At 41.9% G+C, this 17,359-nt stretch overlaps 1 protein-coding gene across 1 annotated transcript in view; it reads right to left on the bottom strand.

Moving 5' to 3' along the window:
- SLC9A9 (solute carrier family 9 member A9) overlaps positions 1 to 14,535 on the bottom strand; it is a 310,159-nt gene extending 295,624 nt beyond the window's left edge. Inside the window, exons 1-2 of the mRNA XM_037908590.2 lie at positions 14,159 to 14,535; positions 2,501 to 2,703 (exon numbers count right to left, since the gene is read on the bottom strand). Of these exons, the coding sequence (XP_037764518.1) occupies positions 2,501 to 2,703; positions 14,159 to 14,333 (378 nt within the window). The 5' untranslated portion in view covers positions 14,334 to 14,535. The remainder of the gene's footprint in view (positions 1 to 2,500; positions 2,704 to 14,158) is intronic.
- Positions 14,536 to 17,359: the final 2,824 nt, after the last annotated feature.

The following is a 17,359-nucleotide window of genomic DNA, read 5'->3' as shown; positions in this document are numbered from 1 at the left end:
TTTTTTTTTAAATAAATGGCTACAATATACTAGATGGATTATTTATCTTTAAAGCAAACAGAGCAGATTGCAAAATTGTTTCCGTCTTCTTACCAACTGATAACTTGATTCGATAAACAGGAAGTGAGAACTCAGCAAAAAAAAAAATTTTTTTTTTTTTTTTTTTTTTTTACTGTTCTGCTTACTTTGAGTTATTAAACTAATGTGAACCGGCTGGCAAATAATGGGATGTGGTAAATTTAGCTACGTTGACAACTTTATAGGAAATAAGATGGAGAAAGAACTTTTTACCACTAACTCTTCCAAACCAAGAGTCTCAAATGTCACATTAACATGGGAATTAAGTCAGTAAGTAAATCAGATTAAACTTTTTTCCATAGGCAACAGAAATCCTAATTGCATATTTTTATTATTCAAAACAATGCTATGATGATATTTATAACTCATGGCACAGGCTAATCACTAATGAAAAGGCTCAGGAACCTTATATGATGAAGTCAAAGGGGAATTTTGGTTTGCACAAAACAATCAAAAAATAGGCCAAAATGCAAGCATTTTTAAAATTATTATTTTTAAACAAAAGGTAGGACAGGCTCTTTGGGGCTTGTTTTCACTTCCTAAATTCTGCTGAATTTGTATTTGCATTTGCATTTGCTGCATAGTGTCAAGTCGAGGTAGAGTGAATCCCCCAGGCGTAGTTTGCAGAAGTAGCATCTGCAGCATGTTCCCCCTCCCTGTGTCCTGAACATAAGAATGGCCATCCTGGGTCAGACCAAAGGTCGATCCCTCCCAGTATCCAGTCTACCAACAGTGGCCAATCCCACGTGCCCCAGAGGGAGTGAACCTAACAGATAATAATGATCAGTGATCTCTCTCCTGCCATCCATCTCCATCCTCTGACAAACAGAGGCTAGGGACACCATTCCTTACCCACTGTGCTAACTTCACAGAACTGAGGCTTTAGAGAATCTTATTGGGGTGTCAGGCTGGGGAAAGAGGGGAGGCTGGTCCCCTGGCAAGGCTGCAGTTATCAGTGTGCAATTTATGCTGCTCCATTCTCATAATAGCTGTTATTCAGCTCCAGAGCGAGTGATGAACATGCTGAAATCTAGGCTGCTCATTGCATCTGAGCACAGCTGGATGTCAGGCAAAAGGTGGCACTTCAAGCACTAGAGACACATGCCACTGTGATACTTAAGGAAAACTCTCCATGCTGCCAGATTGCTCCTAGTTTCTAGGTTGACCCTGACATGGTTGCAAGCTAAGGGGAAGAGCTGGTGCTAGCCCACTGCAGGACCTAAGGAGGAATATCTCCACCCCAACAGTAAAGCAGGCAAGTTGTTATACTAAAAAGCAAATATGGGGACCCCTTGAGCTGCTTGGGGCCCCAAGCAATTGTTTAGTCTGCTAATGTCTAGTGCCAGTTCTTCTAAGGGGGACTGTTGTGGCTATGCATAGCCACCTGCCAAAGGCAATTATCTCGAGAGGCAATAGCCTTTCAGGAAAATGCCTGAAGACTCAGTAAAGTCTGAATAAGTCTGAGGTCCCAGTATTTTCCTGTACCCACCCAGGTTTGCTATCACAACCTTCAATCAGCCTAATTTTTCCTGAGGGAGGCATTAACCAAACATACACAGGCTCCAATTCAGGAAGGAATTTAAGTATGTGGAAAACTTTAAATTTGTGGTTAATCCCCCTGACTTCTATGCATGAGGACCTATATTATTGACATAAAGACAACTCCTGAGTTTAAATAATTTCCATTATAACACATAGGTAAGTGAGTTACAAGGCAACCCACATGAAGGAACTTGGAAGTCATACAGGAATGGAGTATAAATAGCAAAAGTGAAGTTTAAGAAGTTTCTCATATGGTTAGAACCTTGGTATGCACATGTCTTATCTCTCATTACAACATGACAAATGTGCTGTTATGAAAAGTGCTTGTTGGATTTTTGCATCATTCTCTTTCTTAGAGAGTTAGAAAAAAGGAAGTGTGGGGGGGGAGGGAGCATAAAATTTAGATTTTAATATTAACATTACATTTGAAATTTTTGATTCCAAGTAGAGCTGCTTAAGTAATGAAAACACTGATTTGTAAGTAATTTCTTCAATGTCTGATGGGGGGAAAATGTTTTACGTCCATCACTCACTAATATGATTTGACCAGATCTTCTCAAGATAAAGTCAATATTTGTGGGGGCTGGAGTGGTCATACCAGAGAACTCAGGCAATTGTTTTGTTCACACACAGCCTCCTGACTGCAGCGGAGTTGTGAACTATAATTCTTTTCTGTTTCATAGCAATTGGACATCTAATTCACCTTATTTCCTTTTTCTGTCTGTCCTCCTTCCTGTTCCTCCCTTGTCATCCTAAAATCAGAATAAGTGTCCATATCACACTATAAATAGGGACAGATTCTCCTTTCACGCTGGCATAAGTTAATAAAGCAAGAACTCATTTTATAACACACAAGGATAATGGCAGACAATCCTTTTACCTTTTGAAGCATTGCATTGCCTTGGTGAGCATTAACGTTGTGTTGGTTGATTTCCCTTTTGTACTGATATTCATATACTTGGTTTGTTATATTAACAAGTAGAGTGGGTGGGCCAAACTTCAGCTTCTCACAAGTATAGACAGTTCCACTTTCAAAGTTGGTTGGTGTTGTTGCATATTGTATAATTAATCCCATTAGGAGACCTGAAGATTAGAAACATAAGAGGTTAAAATACTGTGAGTGTCTGATACAACATTGGTTGTAGACATGGAGAAGAAAAGTATGGTGGTGCCCCTTCACCAACAGTACCATCGAGGTGCACTCCAGGCAGTATTGTGTGGATGAATATGGAACACTGAAGAACGTGGCAATTTCTGGATGAGTACAGGGGTGGACATGAGGGTTTTACATGCACCTGGAACAGATCATACTTCTGTGATCCAGGTATTGGGGTCATTCTGATGTTTTTACTAACCATGTTACTCAGCTACTGCATGCCTAATAAGGTATGTGTGGTAAGTATGTATTTAAAGCGGGAGGATGCTTTTGTGGCTAGAACACTGTACGGGAAGTCAAGAGATAATGTTCTTTTCTCAGCATCTCTGAAGACTTCCTGTGTTAAAGTTACGTTGGGCAAGTCGTTACTCACTCTCTCCCACGACACATTCTGCATATTGTAAGGAGCTATGCAGTTACGGTGCTATATAAATAATAAACAATAAAAATGGAAAGAATGATGCCGTTGTGGTTAAGACACAGAGACTTGGATTTAGTTCCGGACTATATAGGCTATGTCTATACTGCAGCTGCAGCTTTATACTGCAGTTTGCATAGATATGCCGGTGCCATCTGTACTCTAGCTACCTTGCTAAAAATAGCGGTGAAGACATGGCAGCACAGGCTTCAATATGGGCTGCACAAGCAAGCACATGCTTCGGGGAGTCAGGCGGACTTGTGCAGCCTGTGCTGCCATGTCTCACTACTATTTCTTAGCGAGCTAGCTAGATTAGACATGCCCACCTGAGATTTAAACAAGCTGCAGATCACACCCCCAGCTGCAGCGTAGCTATGCTGCTGACTTCCTGTGGGATTTTAGACAAGTCTCCAACAATGTCCTCAGATGGAGAAAATAATACTTCCCAATTTGCCATGGATGCTGTGAGGATTGCTGATAATCAATGGGTTCATTTTATTTATTGATAAGATGTCAGATAACTTCACTCAATTGGTTTATGGCGTAGAGAAATCAGCACAGACAGAAAAGGGTTAATACTTTATATGATCCTGGGAAGTAGTTGTTGCAGCAATTTTCAGCATGTCTGTGTCAAAGTTTGTGCTTAATTCAGCTCATATTTAGGAAGTGTCTACACTTGCACTGCTCTAGCAGTGCAGCTGTGCCACTGTAGCGCTTCAGTATAGCCACTCACTACAGCAATGGGAGGGGCTCTTCCATCACTGTAGTTAATCTCCCCCCTCCCAAGAGGTGGTAGGTAGTTCAATGGCAGAATTTTTCTGTCGACCCAGGGCTGTCTACACTGGGGGTTAGCTTGGCTTAACTACGTTGCACCCCTGAGTGCCGTAACTGGGTCAGCTTAACTTTCTAGTGTAGACCTGGCCTTATATGTCCCTTATTTATAACAGCAAAAAGACTAATGCCTCTCACTCCTTTTTCCTTATCTGTTTTTTATTTGTCAGGTTATAAGACATCTGTGCCAACTACAAACAATATTATTCCAAATGTTAATAGATCATAAAGTACAAATAATATTAGGCCATGAAAACCTACCATAAGTGTTCCCAGCACACAGTTCCTACTAGATGAAGCTTATCCATCATGCTTTTGACCAATCAATGGCACATACATCTTGCTTTTGGCAAATAAACAGTACAAGGCACAAAACCCACAATTTAACTACTAATAAAACTTAAAAGTACACAATAAAACCTAATCTTGAGTATAAAATATTCAAAGATACACCTTTAGCAAAGTACAAAAGTATGCTGGCAATTTTTGGTTCTTAGCTTAGCATAAGCCTTCTGGTTCATTCTATAATATTGACTAATAGTATAAATCCATAAATACTTGGGAAATGCTCAGATACAATGATGATGGAGGCCATTAAGTATCTAGATTTTTTAGAGCCCTTTGAAAAATATGAACAAAATTTAACTATAGAAAGTAACCCAGAGGAGTCAGAAAATTTAGAGTTAATACTGAAGTTTCATTCAGTAACCAGATACTATGCTGATGAGAGTGGTACAAATGCCTAGACAGAGAGATGGAACAATCTTGTTGTTGGCCAGTTTTGCAGAGGTCTCTGAACAGTGGTTGCCTCTAGCATATTAGATCAGATGTAATATTTTAGCTTCATGGAGTAAGGCAAAGATGGTGTAATAGCAAGAATGCTGACTATACTGTTAAGGAGGGATGTTTTCTTTAAATCCCTCCGGATTCACATCACCAGCTAAGAGTCCAAAGGTTGCTTCCTGAGGTCATATGAAATGTGCATAATAAATCAGATAATAAATCTAGCTGTAGTAAGAGGTAGCATACAGACTTCCTGAAAATTCTTGGGGGAGGGAAGCAGGCACTAAATGTTCCAATGCAAAATATTAATACCATGATGGCCAACCCCAAGAGTTCAAAAGTCAGACCTCAGGAAGCCATGAGAATTAACTGGTTAAAAGAGTTTGGGGTTTTCAGTCTGACTTCAGATTATTTAACCTTTAGGGGGAACTGCCTATCTCACAAGGTATTATTATAGGTTGAAAATTCAACCTTAAATGCACTCAAAATGCACATGCAAAAATGTGGACCTTCCCATTCCATGCTTGGAAGGATGCCACTCACCCTCTCTCAGACCCTTGAATGGGAGTACTATCTTCCTTTGCTCCCTAGCTCTCTTTCCCTGTCCGAAACTCTCAGATCCTTGTCTCAATCTCAAGACTCTGTCTGCCATCAGCATCAGCCCTTCTACTGCTCCCCTGCCTGTGCATTCTCCTTCCCTTCCCCTTCAGTCTTCTGCCATGACACATTCTCCCTTCCTTTCCACCCACCGAAGTCTACCTCTATGGTCCTCATTTCCTGTCCCCATAGTGGGCTTGCCTGCTCCCTCACCCTCCTCTCCTACCACTCTAAATTCTGCTGTCCTCCCATATTCACCTGCTCCCTCACTGTCCTTCAATATTAATTTACTCCATACAGTGTTCTTGCTTAGCTTCAAAATTCCCTTGCCCCCTTATTAACCCATACCCCACTGTCCTGCTCTGCTCCCCACCCTTCCATATGTAAACCTGGGAATAGTCCCACTATTGTGGGGAACTTTCCTGGCTTCTGCACTACCCCAGTGAAGTGGGCTAGCAAAAAGGATCTGAGTCCTCACTCCCACTTCCTTTACCCAGTGGCCTCCCTGCCCTTGAGGACTCCCCTTCCACTCTCCTGTCTGGCAGAGTCCTCGTAACCCCAACAAGGCTGGGCCCGGGATTCCTAGGGGGCTCAACCCCCAGCCCTGCTGTGGTCACCTAGGACAGGGGCTAGGGTGTCCCCACCCCATGGTACTCTCTCTGCCCTGGGCACTTCTCTGACCCACTGACCATTACATACAAGTTAAAGCAAATCCAAGTTATTTAATCAACAATTAATTTTAAAAAGAGTAAGGAAAAATGGGAAAGGTTAAAGGGAACACATCAACCCGCTCTGTGGCAGGGAACATCACAAACAGTGTCTCTGGAACGTCAGGGCAGTTCACAGTCTGTTCCTTGTAAGTCCCAGGCCTCCTTCTCAGGCCCTGGCTGTGCTGCAGGGATGCTGTGGGTTGGACACTTGCTCTGGTGGTGGCCACGCGCTCTCAGGCTCTAAGTGGTAGGACCCTTCTTCCCAGTGTCGCCCCCGCCCTGTCGGGGTTATGATCCAAGCCTGGCCTGCAGAGCCTCTTGGCTGAGGCGTCTCCCCGTGCTGGGCCCACTGCCCAGGATCCCCCTCGGTCTCCCCAGCTGCTCACCGCACCCAGCTCCGGACTGCTCCAGCCCCAGCTCCACCACTGTCTCAGCACTGCTGCTGCTGCTCTGCCTCCAGCTCCCTGGGCTGCTTCTTTGGCCCCTCTGCCTCTGGTTGCTACAGCTCTGCTCCCAGGACAGGTCTGCTCTGCAGGCTGCTTCTGTGACTCTGCTCCCAGCACTGACCTGCTATCTGGGCTGCTTTTCTGGCCCGCTTTTCTGGCCCCTCTGGCTCTGGTTGCTGCAGTTCTGCTCCCAGGGCAAGTCCGCTCTCTCTGGGCTGTGCCTCTGGCTTTGGGGCTGCAGCTCTGCTGCCAGGACAGGGTCTGCTCTCTCTGGGCTGCTTTTCTGGTCCCTCTGGACCTGGCACAGCTCTGCTCCCCAGCTCAGCTCGGCCCCCTGCTTTCTCCTTAGCTCAGCCCCACTCTGACCCAGGCAATTCCAGCTCACACTGAGGATGGGACCTCCCTGGCCTCCTGACTCCCTGATTAGCCTGTTCGCCCTGTCGTTCAGGCTGACCTAGAGCATTGGCCTCTCCCCATTGTTTCTGGGGGCTGTCAGTCTCAGGGTCCTGATTCACCATCGACCCTTCCCCCTTTTTAGTACTGGGACCTAGCAACTAAAACACCCCCACTGAATGTTAGTAAGGGGGCAACACTCCCCTTACACGTATCTGCCCAGTCTCCCCACGCTATTTTTCCCTGCTTTCTGACAGCATGTAGGGCTGTCATCTTCCTTGAGTCAACCAGGACTTTCTCCTACTGAAACAATGAGAGACGGTGACCATCTTTACTAGGAGCTCTCTCACCATCACCTGCAAAGGTAGTGGGGAAATGACAGCCATTTTAATTGAGGGGATCGGCCTGTGGCTCTCAGATGGCCGTCATGTTTTGCCTACACAGCCTCTGTGCTACCATTGAATAGATCCCTGTTTCATAAAACACTTTGAGAAACCTAGTATATGTTTTTTACATAAAACCAAGTTCTGGTTACTGTTTTAAATATATGGGGACTGTCAGGGAAGTCCGGGATCAGACTACCTGCAACAGGCACCTGTAAGGGAGAATGAGCCAACTCAGATCCACCTAGAAGTAACTGAATCCCTAGTCAGTTAGTTAGTTGTGTTACTAGGCCTTAGGTGGGGGGGATCCTAGAGACAGGAAGCTCCTGAGGAGAGGAGCTCCCAGGATAGCTCACCAGAAGAAGGAGCCTGGGAAGCGTGCGCCTAAGGACAGGGAACTCCCAAACAGGGGCAGGAAGCACAGCCTCTCAGGAACTACAGGCTGTCACAGAGAAGAGCTGCTGTTGGCAGATCTCTGCAGGCCCTGGCTTCAGGGAAGCCTCCTGCTCATGCAGTGGGAAGAGACCTGACTCCAGGGAAGGGACCAGAGCCAAGAGAACCCTGCTGGAGGGTAGGACACCAGCGAGAATACAAACTGAGACTGACTCTGTCTCCCAGCCAAGATGTTGTGGTGAAGGTTTGCTTGTATTTTCATTGGACCTTTGATTAAAAAACTAGACCACTCAGAAGGGTCATTGTTCCCTACATAAAGCCACATTTAACTTATTAAATGGCACATTTGGGGAAACTGAGACATGGTCAAATTGTGTTCTCAGTTATACTAGTGAAAGTTCATTAATTTGGCTTCTGGGTTATAGTATTTCAAACAGAAGTGGCAAGTTTAAGATGGGAAGCTACAAGGGCAACTGTGTCCTGGAAAGATATGATATCTTCAACAGTAGTCACAAACAGCCTTCTGTGAGTTTTCTCTGGTGGGGCAGATAATATTCAGAAATGGTTAATCTGGCATTTCACTGCACTTTTCCAAAGAAGTCACACAGAACTATAGTATGTTCCAGTCCTGCAAACACTTAGGTACCTGAATATATTCATATATGTAAAGCTAAACAATGTGTGTTTGCAGGAATGGTGCTTTTTAAGGTCTTAAAATTATCATCAAGATTGCTGTAAGGAAATAAAAATCAACATTTGACAAAGACAACTGGAATTCAAGCCTGGCTCGTGTTGCTTCTTTCCCCTAGTTTGGAGCCTATCATCAGATGCAATATGGGTCAGGGTAGCATACTGAACTGCCCAGATGCTTAAAGGTATCGTCAATGGTTTTAGAGTACAAATAAAATTGGCAATTTTGTGAGTATCAATAGACATACAGGGATGGCTAGCATTAAGTACAGCAGATGTTGACAATCAATATTCTGAGAGCATTAATGAAGCTTTTGAGTCTCTTGAGTTCTCAGAGGAACATTATGATGTTTTAAATTTGAAGTACAGATGGATTCAAATCCCTAGATTCAGAAAATTAATGAAAGCTCCATAGAAGGATCTATAAGAGACAATTGCTGTATCATTTCAGTATGTTTCTGGAGACCACTTAAGTATTACAGTCATATTATTCCTTAAGAAATAAAACATTTACCATAGGTCTGATTTACCAATACACTGAATAAAACCTCAGGAAAAATAAATATTTTAAAGTTTATGCATTATCATCAACTCACATAAATTTCTGCTTTGTATAAAATATTTATTATCTCTAGTAGAGCTTTACTCAGAGGCCCTAGTCCAGATTCCAATTAAAATCACCCCCTTTTTTAAGCATAGGCTAAAGATGTACAACATATGCCTTCCTTTCTACTGCCTCTGCCTTCCTGTGTTCTCACCAGCTCCAAAAAATTATTTACAATAGGTTCTAAAGAAGCATTCAGAACACATCTAATAAAAGCAGGACTAATATTTTCAATATCCCTTGCAACCACTGTTCCCCAACACTGCAACTAAATATGGAAATACTTTCAAACAGCTCTCTGTGTTTAATATATGGGGCATCCTATGCAAAACACACCTTTAATACCAGATACATGTGGCAGCCCCTTATATGTTCCATTCATTTCAATAGAATGGGAACCAAATGCACAAACCCAGATTTTAGAATGGAAGGCCAGCAGTGACACTGTTAAAAATAACAAATTGCATGAGAACAAGTCAGGAAAGGATTTATTCACATAATAAGAAAACAGGTAGCACTATTACAGGTTGCTATGCTGTGAGCAGAAGTAAGACAGCTTCAGCTATGATAACATCAGTTGAACATGGAGTTTAGTCATTAATACAGGGTCTCATCATGCAAGGTGAGAGCATGCCACACTGAATAGGAATCAATCCCAGCACAATAGAAGTCAGAATCCAATTAGAACATCACTTCCCCTCCAAGGTTCCCTTTACCCAAGACGTTTCCCTTCAGTGACTAGTACTGACATTCGGACAATTCCTTTTTAAAAGTGACTTCTGATGCTGGATTGAATCAGAAAACAGACACTTTAAAGTGACAGTCTGGTTTTTTTTTAAATCGCATTACCATTTGTTACTCTTCTCCCAGAAGCACCCCAACTAGAGCCCAAACCTGATTTCATTGAAGTCAATGGGAATTTTGCCAATGACTTCAGTGGAAGCAGGATCAAACCCTTAATCATAGATAATAGTGTTGGAAAAGACCTTTGAGGTCATCAAGGCCACACTCTCGTATCAAAAAGGATATTCCTCCCACTAGGATTTTATCTAGCTATTTCTGAACACCTCTAAATGAAGGTGACTCAGAAACTAAGCAGTTCAGTCCATTGCTTAATTCTCCTGACTATTCAAGAATTATTTTGGAGCAGACCTGAATTCCTTCACATTTGATTTAAAAACATTACGTCTCTTTTATATTCCAACTACAAAATCCATTCTGGCTATGGATGTTTCTCAAACACTTGTACTATATTATTGCAACCTGCCGTGATCACCCCTTTTTCCAGGCTCTAAATTATACCTCGAAGATCTCTCTTCATTATTCATACATGGATTGAAAAAGGGAAAATTGTGATCTATGTCATATTATCCCAAACTATGGATTCCCATTTCTAGTACCTAATCCTATTAGGTTCTGACCTCCCACAGTCCCTTTGAAGGAATTGGTCAGTACTCAGCACACATTCAGAACCTTGAAGGATCAAGCTCACATCACCATTTTTGTCCCAATTCCAGTAAATAGTTCCCTGAAAAAAGCAGTTACAGTTTAGCGTCTTAGGACAGTGGCTGTAAGAGGTCTTCCGATCTGTATTCCTGGCTCTACTATTGACTTGCCATGTGACACTAGGTAAGTCATTTAAGTTCTTTGCACTTGATTCTCTGCTGCATTATTCTAGTTTTACACCAATAAAACTCCATTGATTACAACAGAGTTACACCAGCATAAATCTGGCAAAGGCCCTCTGTGCCTCAGTTTATTTGTAACTGGAGTTTGGTGTTGATTTTCAACAATAAAGTTCTAATGGCTTTGAGCCCTCCCTACCTGAGAGTATGTTTACACTGTGGGACTATACTGACGTAGCTATGGTGTCACACCTGTGCTTGCATACCCCTGTAGTATAGAGGCAAACCTATTGTCAAGGTCATCATTTTCAGAAGTGACCACTGATTTGGGTGCTCAGTACGAGTCTGATTTTCAAACCACTGATTTCAATTGGAGTTGTGGTTTCGCAGCACTTCTAAAAGCCAGGCCCAAGGCATTTGCTGCTGGGCACTAAAAAGTACCTTTCAGATTCCTCCAAGGAAGGGCCATGTTATGTAAGTACTATTGTTAGAATAAAATGGTAAGAAGTGAAAAAGCCAACATTTCCTACTGTCCATGCTGACACTCATGCTTCTTCACACCTCATTCAACTGCCTGCTTTGGCTCTGGCCCACCCCAGAGCATTACCAAGAATGCTATTGTTGAACCTAGCTACAAGAATCAGAGACCCAAATTCAGTGGGAGATTGGAAGGCAAACCAATGAATGAATCTGCATTCTTCTGCCCATGGGGCTTAGTGGCCTGAGTTGTGGGTGCTCATCTCCTCACAGGATCAGGCCCTAAATCTGTCACACCTTTCTACTAGTTTTCCTCATCTTTCTCTCTGACCATCTTCTGCAATGGCACACCCATAAATAATGGTCATACACTGCATTGCCAACTGTTTCAGACCCAGACACAATTCCGTGCAACAGTCGGCAAACAGCTGTTCAAATACTACTCACTCATAAGTAAATAGGCCTGATTCTCCATAGCCTTGCAGACTGTGTATTCATGTAGATCCTGAAAATAGATCCAAACAGCAGACATCTGTGCCTCCATACAATGAACTGTGGAATTAAGGCATTACGCCTGTGCAAACTGGGTGTAAAATGCTACTGATCAGATTGTAAAATCTGGTATAAATGGCTACACAAGTTGCAAGGCAATGGAGAACCAGTTCTCATGGTGCTACTCAAGCTTGACTGCCATGTAAGTCAGAACAGAATTTGGCTCAGTACAAGCACATGGTTCTATAGAGATTCCTACAGGTGATTTTCCTCTGAAGTTGCTGGTATTGATCTGTTACAATTGTTTACAACTGAATTTTGCCAGTTTCCTTTAACCACTCCTGTTTCACACTGCTAAGAATACCTAAAGCCACACCCAGTATTGCTAGGTGCAGGAAGGACTACGGCTTAAGCTTGTAATGCACATGAATGGGTATTTCTCTTTGTCTGATGTCTGTCATAAATAATAGAAGACTAAATGGACTCAGTATCCTTTGTTCAGGAATTTCTTAATGCAGAGCTTCACTCAGGCCTCAGCACAGATCTCAACTGGCAAGTGAATTTAATGAGCTCTAAAAGGGATACTCTGCTTAACGGTATTCATGGCTACACAAGGTGCAAGGCAATGACAAATATTCCACATTGTAGGAGTTGAAAATGTTATTGAAATTAAATGTTAGAAACAACAGTGATGGGCAGCAGTATAAAACCCTAAAATAGGGAACTGACTTTTTTTTTTTTTTTTGAAGTTGAATTGCATTCTCCACCCTCTTTTTGCTTTTATATCAGTTTTGATAAGGTACGTTTGTGTGTGTGTGCTGGGGGGTGAGAAAACCTGGATTTGTGCTGGAAATGGCCCAACTTGATTATCATACACATTGTAAGGAGAGTGATCACTTTAGATAAGCTATTACCAGCAGGAGAGTGGGGTGGGAGGAGGTATTTTTTCATGCTTTGTGTGTATATAAAAAGATCTTCTACACTTTCCACAGTATGCATCTGATGAAGTGAGCTGTAGCTCACGAAAGCTTATGCTCAAATAAACTGGTTAGTCTCTAAGGTGCCACAAGTACTCCTTTTCTTTTTGTGAATACAGACTAACACGGCTGTTATTCTTAGCCCTACAGAGTTACATTGTAGAACATAATCTTTCAAAACAGAGGCAGGGACAGGTATAAAGGAAAGGAACACTCACACTTCCCCACCCACCTATTTAGAATAGCATGAATGCTTGATACAAGATTTTGTTTGTTTTTTTACTTTCCTCTGAAGCATCAGGTCACTGCTAGAGGCAGGAAGTGACCTAACAGGTCAAGTATCTGGTACAGAAGGGTAAATCCTGGGTTCCTATGACTTTTCAGAGTTCTTTTGTGTAATTAAGAGTTTTAAAGGGACAATGTTAAGACTGATAGACTTCAGCTCTAACCCTCTGATAAACTCTAACCTTCTTCCTTGAAAAGATACCACTTAGTAGGAAACATCTACTGACTTTCAAATTAAAAGCTCCAATGGTCTTAAAATCATGGGCCTGATTATCCCAAGTTCCATGCATGCAATGTCTATGACTTCAATGGAATCACTGCCTGCAATTGACAGAAAAACAGGCTCAAGTACTTTTAGAATATGCAACCTTAGAGCATGTGAATTTCATAATGAATGGGGCAGCATCATGACATACATAGGAAAATCAGAGTCACAGGTGGTTTGTGGCTAGGATGCACAATATATAAAGTGATAATTTGTATCCCTTTTTTCAGCCTTGACAGTGTCATCAGGGCACATTTTGTGGAAAGCGAAATGGAGATTACACAACTTTTCTGAAAGTGAAACAAGAGAGAAAGGAAGGACTGGGGAAATAGCCCCACCATTCCCTCCATATAATAATTAAACTGACAGAGACCTTCATCGCAGCAGGCTACGCAGAAGGTCCTATGCACAAGTTAAATAAAATATTGGAAAATTACATCAAGGAAGATTAGAACAAGAGAGGCAAACTGAAGTACAGATATAATGGAAACATTCAGGGAGGGTCAGAGAGTGACTTTTCAAAATCTGCTTTTCTACAACACAACGAAAAACAAAACAAAAATCTTCAGCTAGTTGAAATTGCATCAGACCACAGGGCTGAACCCATGAGATCCTAATAGATTCCTGCTGTGACTTAGTGTCACACCATCATGGGATATCACACACAAGTATGCATTATATTCATATGAAATAATCTCTTTCAACCTGGTATTTCATTCTTATGAAACAGGCATCCTATATTCCCAAAGGGTTTTTAGATTCAGATCAGCCCATGGAAGTACGTTATCTGCACAGTGCTACGATAACCTATTCATGACATTTACTCCATTGACATGTCAACCTATGTCTGCTTTGTGAGAGTTGAAGTGTTAAATTTTTTACTGCACATTTCAATAGGCTAGTGGCATTTCATTCAGTACATTTTCTGTGCCTTGTCAGCACTTGAGCTCAAGTGTCTAATTATACACATGCAACAAGTTTAATACTAAACTGGCACTTGAATTTGTACTCACCATAAACCATGGCTCCTCCAGTTTCATGCAAAAAGCGGAATCGATGATTTTTAAATAACCAAATTGTTAATATTGTAAGGATGAGCAAAAAGTTAAAGACCAGCAACTCCACAGCTCCCTGATGATAAAACTGATCCTCATCTCTCGCTGACATATATTTCCTTAATTTTTCCATTTCATTCCCCTTATGTGAGTACTTAAAAAAAAAAAGGATGAAGGGGAACAAAATGCAAAATAAAGAAAACACCACAGGTTAAATGCTATATCATCAACTTTGGTAAAGGAAAGTCTAGACACTACTGAAATTCACAACACATCTGCTTTATTTGCAGCCTCACGGCAAACTCCCCCAGCTCAGAATTCAGCTGGATTCTAGTTACAACTTCCTGTCTCTCTCTTAAAGCTGTCCTGTCTCATTTGTAATGTTATGATTGCATCACTACATTGTTCTTGTTTTAAATGTAGATCTATAAGGTTTGTGCAATTTGAGGCTCTGTGAACCTATCAAACCTCTGTGATCCTACCAAAAACTATTTTTTGTTTGTTTGCAAAAATTAGTTTATGTCCACAACACTTTGTCCCTATAATTTTTTAAAAAAATCTTTCATAAAATCATATTAGGAGAACCTTGAACATCTCACATAGGCAAACCCTAACTAATGTTGAACAAGTGGCATAAATGACAAGTTGGAAAGTTTTTTTTAATTGTAAAAATATAACCATTTTACCATTCTACAGTGCTAGTCTTAGGCAAGGAAGCTTAGGGTTTACTAGAATAGGAGTTTGCCTGCATAAAGACCAAATAAAAAATGAAGATTCAGGCCCTAATTCTGCAATGAGCTCTGGATGGACAGACTGCTGGGGCACAGAATGAAAGCCGGGGGGGCTGCCAACGTGAAGCTCATAGCACCTTAGTTAGAAAAACACAATACAAATTAAAATGTAATTTTTTTCATCATTTATGCTGCTGACCCATTTCCATTCACCATAGGCAATAAAACTGGCTACTTTTATAGCCATTTCTAGTAGTGATGAGCTGCCACAAGCTGAAGAACCGGTTCCTTCAGTCGCTCCAGGTCTTCGGCAGCACGTCCTTCAGTCGCTCCAGGTCTTCGGCAGCACGTCCTTCAGTCGCTCCAGGTCTTCGGCGGCACTGAAGGACCCGCCGCCGAAGTGCCGCCGAAGGCCCGGAGCGAGTGAAGGACCCGCCGCTGAAGTGCCACCAGAGGCCCAGAGTGCCGCTGGGGGAGTAAAAATTCTCAGGGGAGCTTCCCCAGCTGAGAGCTCAAGCGGGACGGAAAGGACGGTCCTGTGGGCCGCATGTGGCCCACGTGCCACAGTTTGCCCACCCCTTTAACAACTGGTTCTAAACCAGCTTCAAAATTTAACAACCAGTTCGCGCGAACCGGCTCCAGCTCACCACTGATTTCTAGTCAATTTCACTTTCAGGTTGTCATGTCCTAGCTCAATGCTGCAATATTTGGGCTGCAGACACTGGAGGGGAATATTCATATGTTTAAAAACCACCTCCAGCCACTGGAGTATTATAAAAGAGAAGAGCAAAGCATTTCTCTTTGTCTCAGATTCCATACAAGTTTGTTTACAGAAAGCCAACATTTGCTGCCAGATTTGAACTGACAGTTCAAACGTCAGAGATGAGTCAATTCAAAACGAATACATAGGCAGCAGTGCTGTCAGCTGGGTTTGGTGGCCCCAGCTCTGCAGAAAGTGTCCACAGCTCCAAGCAGACCTTTCTTCCCACACAAGACTATGGCTTCCTTGTCCGTTCTGCAACCCCTCAAACCATTTTTATATTAAAGGGGCAATGGCCTGGTCACTATGTATAGCCAGTTTCATGGTGTTTCCTAACTCCTCTTCCCGGGGAGTTTCTCTGAAGGGGATGATATAGCTCCATACAGTTATTTTTTAATTCACATCTCTCGTCTTTTCTACTCCTTTTTTCATAGTCACCCTGTATTTGTGTTTTTGCTCTGCTCTCCCCTTCTGCCCCCTCATTTTCTCCTTTGGATTTCTCTCTTCCCCTCTGCTCTGTTCCTCTCATCACTCACAGTCAGGGTGTAAACTCAGACAAGGACATTTTAATTCAAGTCCATCTGCTGAACCCATGAAGTCTGTGTGAATTAAAAAATAGGCAAAGCCAGTTCACACGTCCCTCATTAACCATATAATACAGGAAAAAAAATTTTAAAAAAAGACAAAACTTAGATTTTGAGTTAGATAATTGAATATTTATTATCCATTATATTGGAAACAGCAAAATAATACATGAGGATTAGGTGGAGGGATTCTGATTACACTACTGAAACAAAACTCTTCCCCGAACATAAGAACCAGATGGGCAGAATGAGATCAGTCTAAGGGAGGGAGAGGGACAGGGCATTTGATCTACATGTTTTCTCAGTTCAGAAATGAAAGTGTTCGTAGTACTATGACTACAAAGTGGTATAATGCTTTAGAAGAAACAACAGCACTCTCCTAATCTGCATGTGGCAAGTTGCAGGAAGTTCTCATGAGCTGTTCTTCCTCCTTTTTAAAAAATTAGCTTAAGAGTAGCTGTGCATGACTGATACTGCAGCTTTTCACCAAGACAGCCAAAACATGTTACAGGTGGCAGGAACTTTTTGCAAATCAGTGGGACTATGGAATCTGGCCCGTTGATTGTATCTCAATCACTAATGTTCTGACTGCCAAAAAACAAACAGAGCAAACAATAAGACAATTCTGCGTTCGATGTCTTTATGTCTTTATATCGAACCCAAGAACCAATAAATCAGGTGTCCTTGGGGGAAAACGGAAGCACTTAAAGTGTTAGTGTCTTTAATATTTGAAGTACAAGACTCTTGCCCACATAAACAGGGCCTGTTGAAGTATGAGGCAAGAATTCTGGTGTCTAACCTCCCTTTCCTGTGATAGCACAATGATGCTTTTTGGTTCCCCATATACAAATAACTTCTCTGACATGAAAGGAATCTGACAATAACCACAATGATTCTGTCTTGAAAAACAGTCATTCTTTCTTACTATACACTGATTCTTTTTGAACCATGGTTCCAAATACTAAATGCTATTGTGTGGAATGATTTTGACAATGTATAAATGTGCATTTTTAAAGGAAATGTTTCCTGTTTGCTAACAATCATGTAATAGAGATGTTTTTGCTCACAACTTTTTTTAATTAAA

Source organism: Chelonia mydas, chromosome 9 (assembly GCF_015237465.2).
Source record: "Chelonia mydas isolate rCheMyd1 chromosome 9, rCheMyd1.pri.v2, whole genome shotgun sequence".
NCBI classification, from domain to species: Eukaryota; Metazoa; Chordata; order Testudines; family Cheloniidae; genus Chelonia; species Chelonia mydas.
This window is presented reverse-complemented; position numbering and strand designations above follow the sequence as displayed.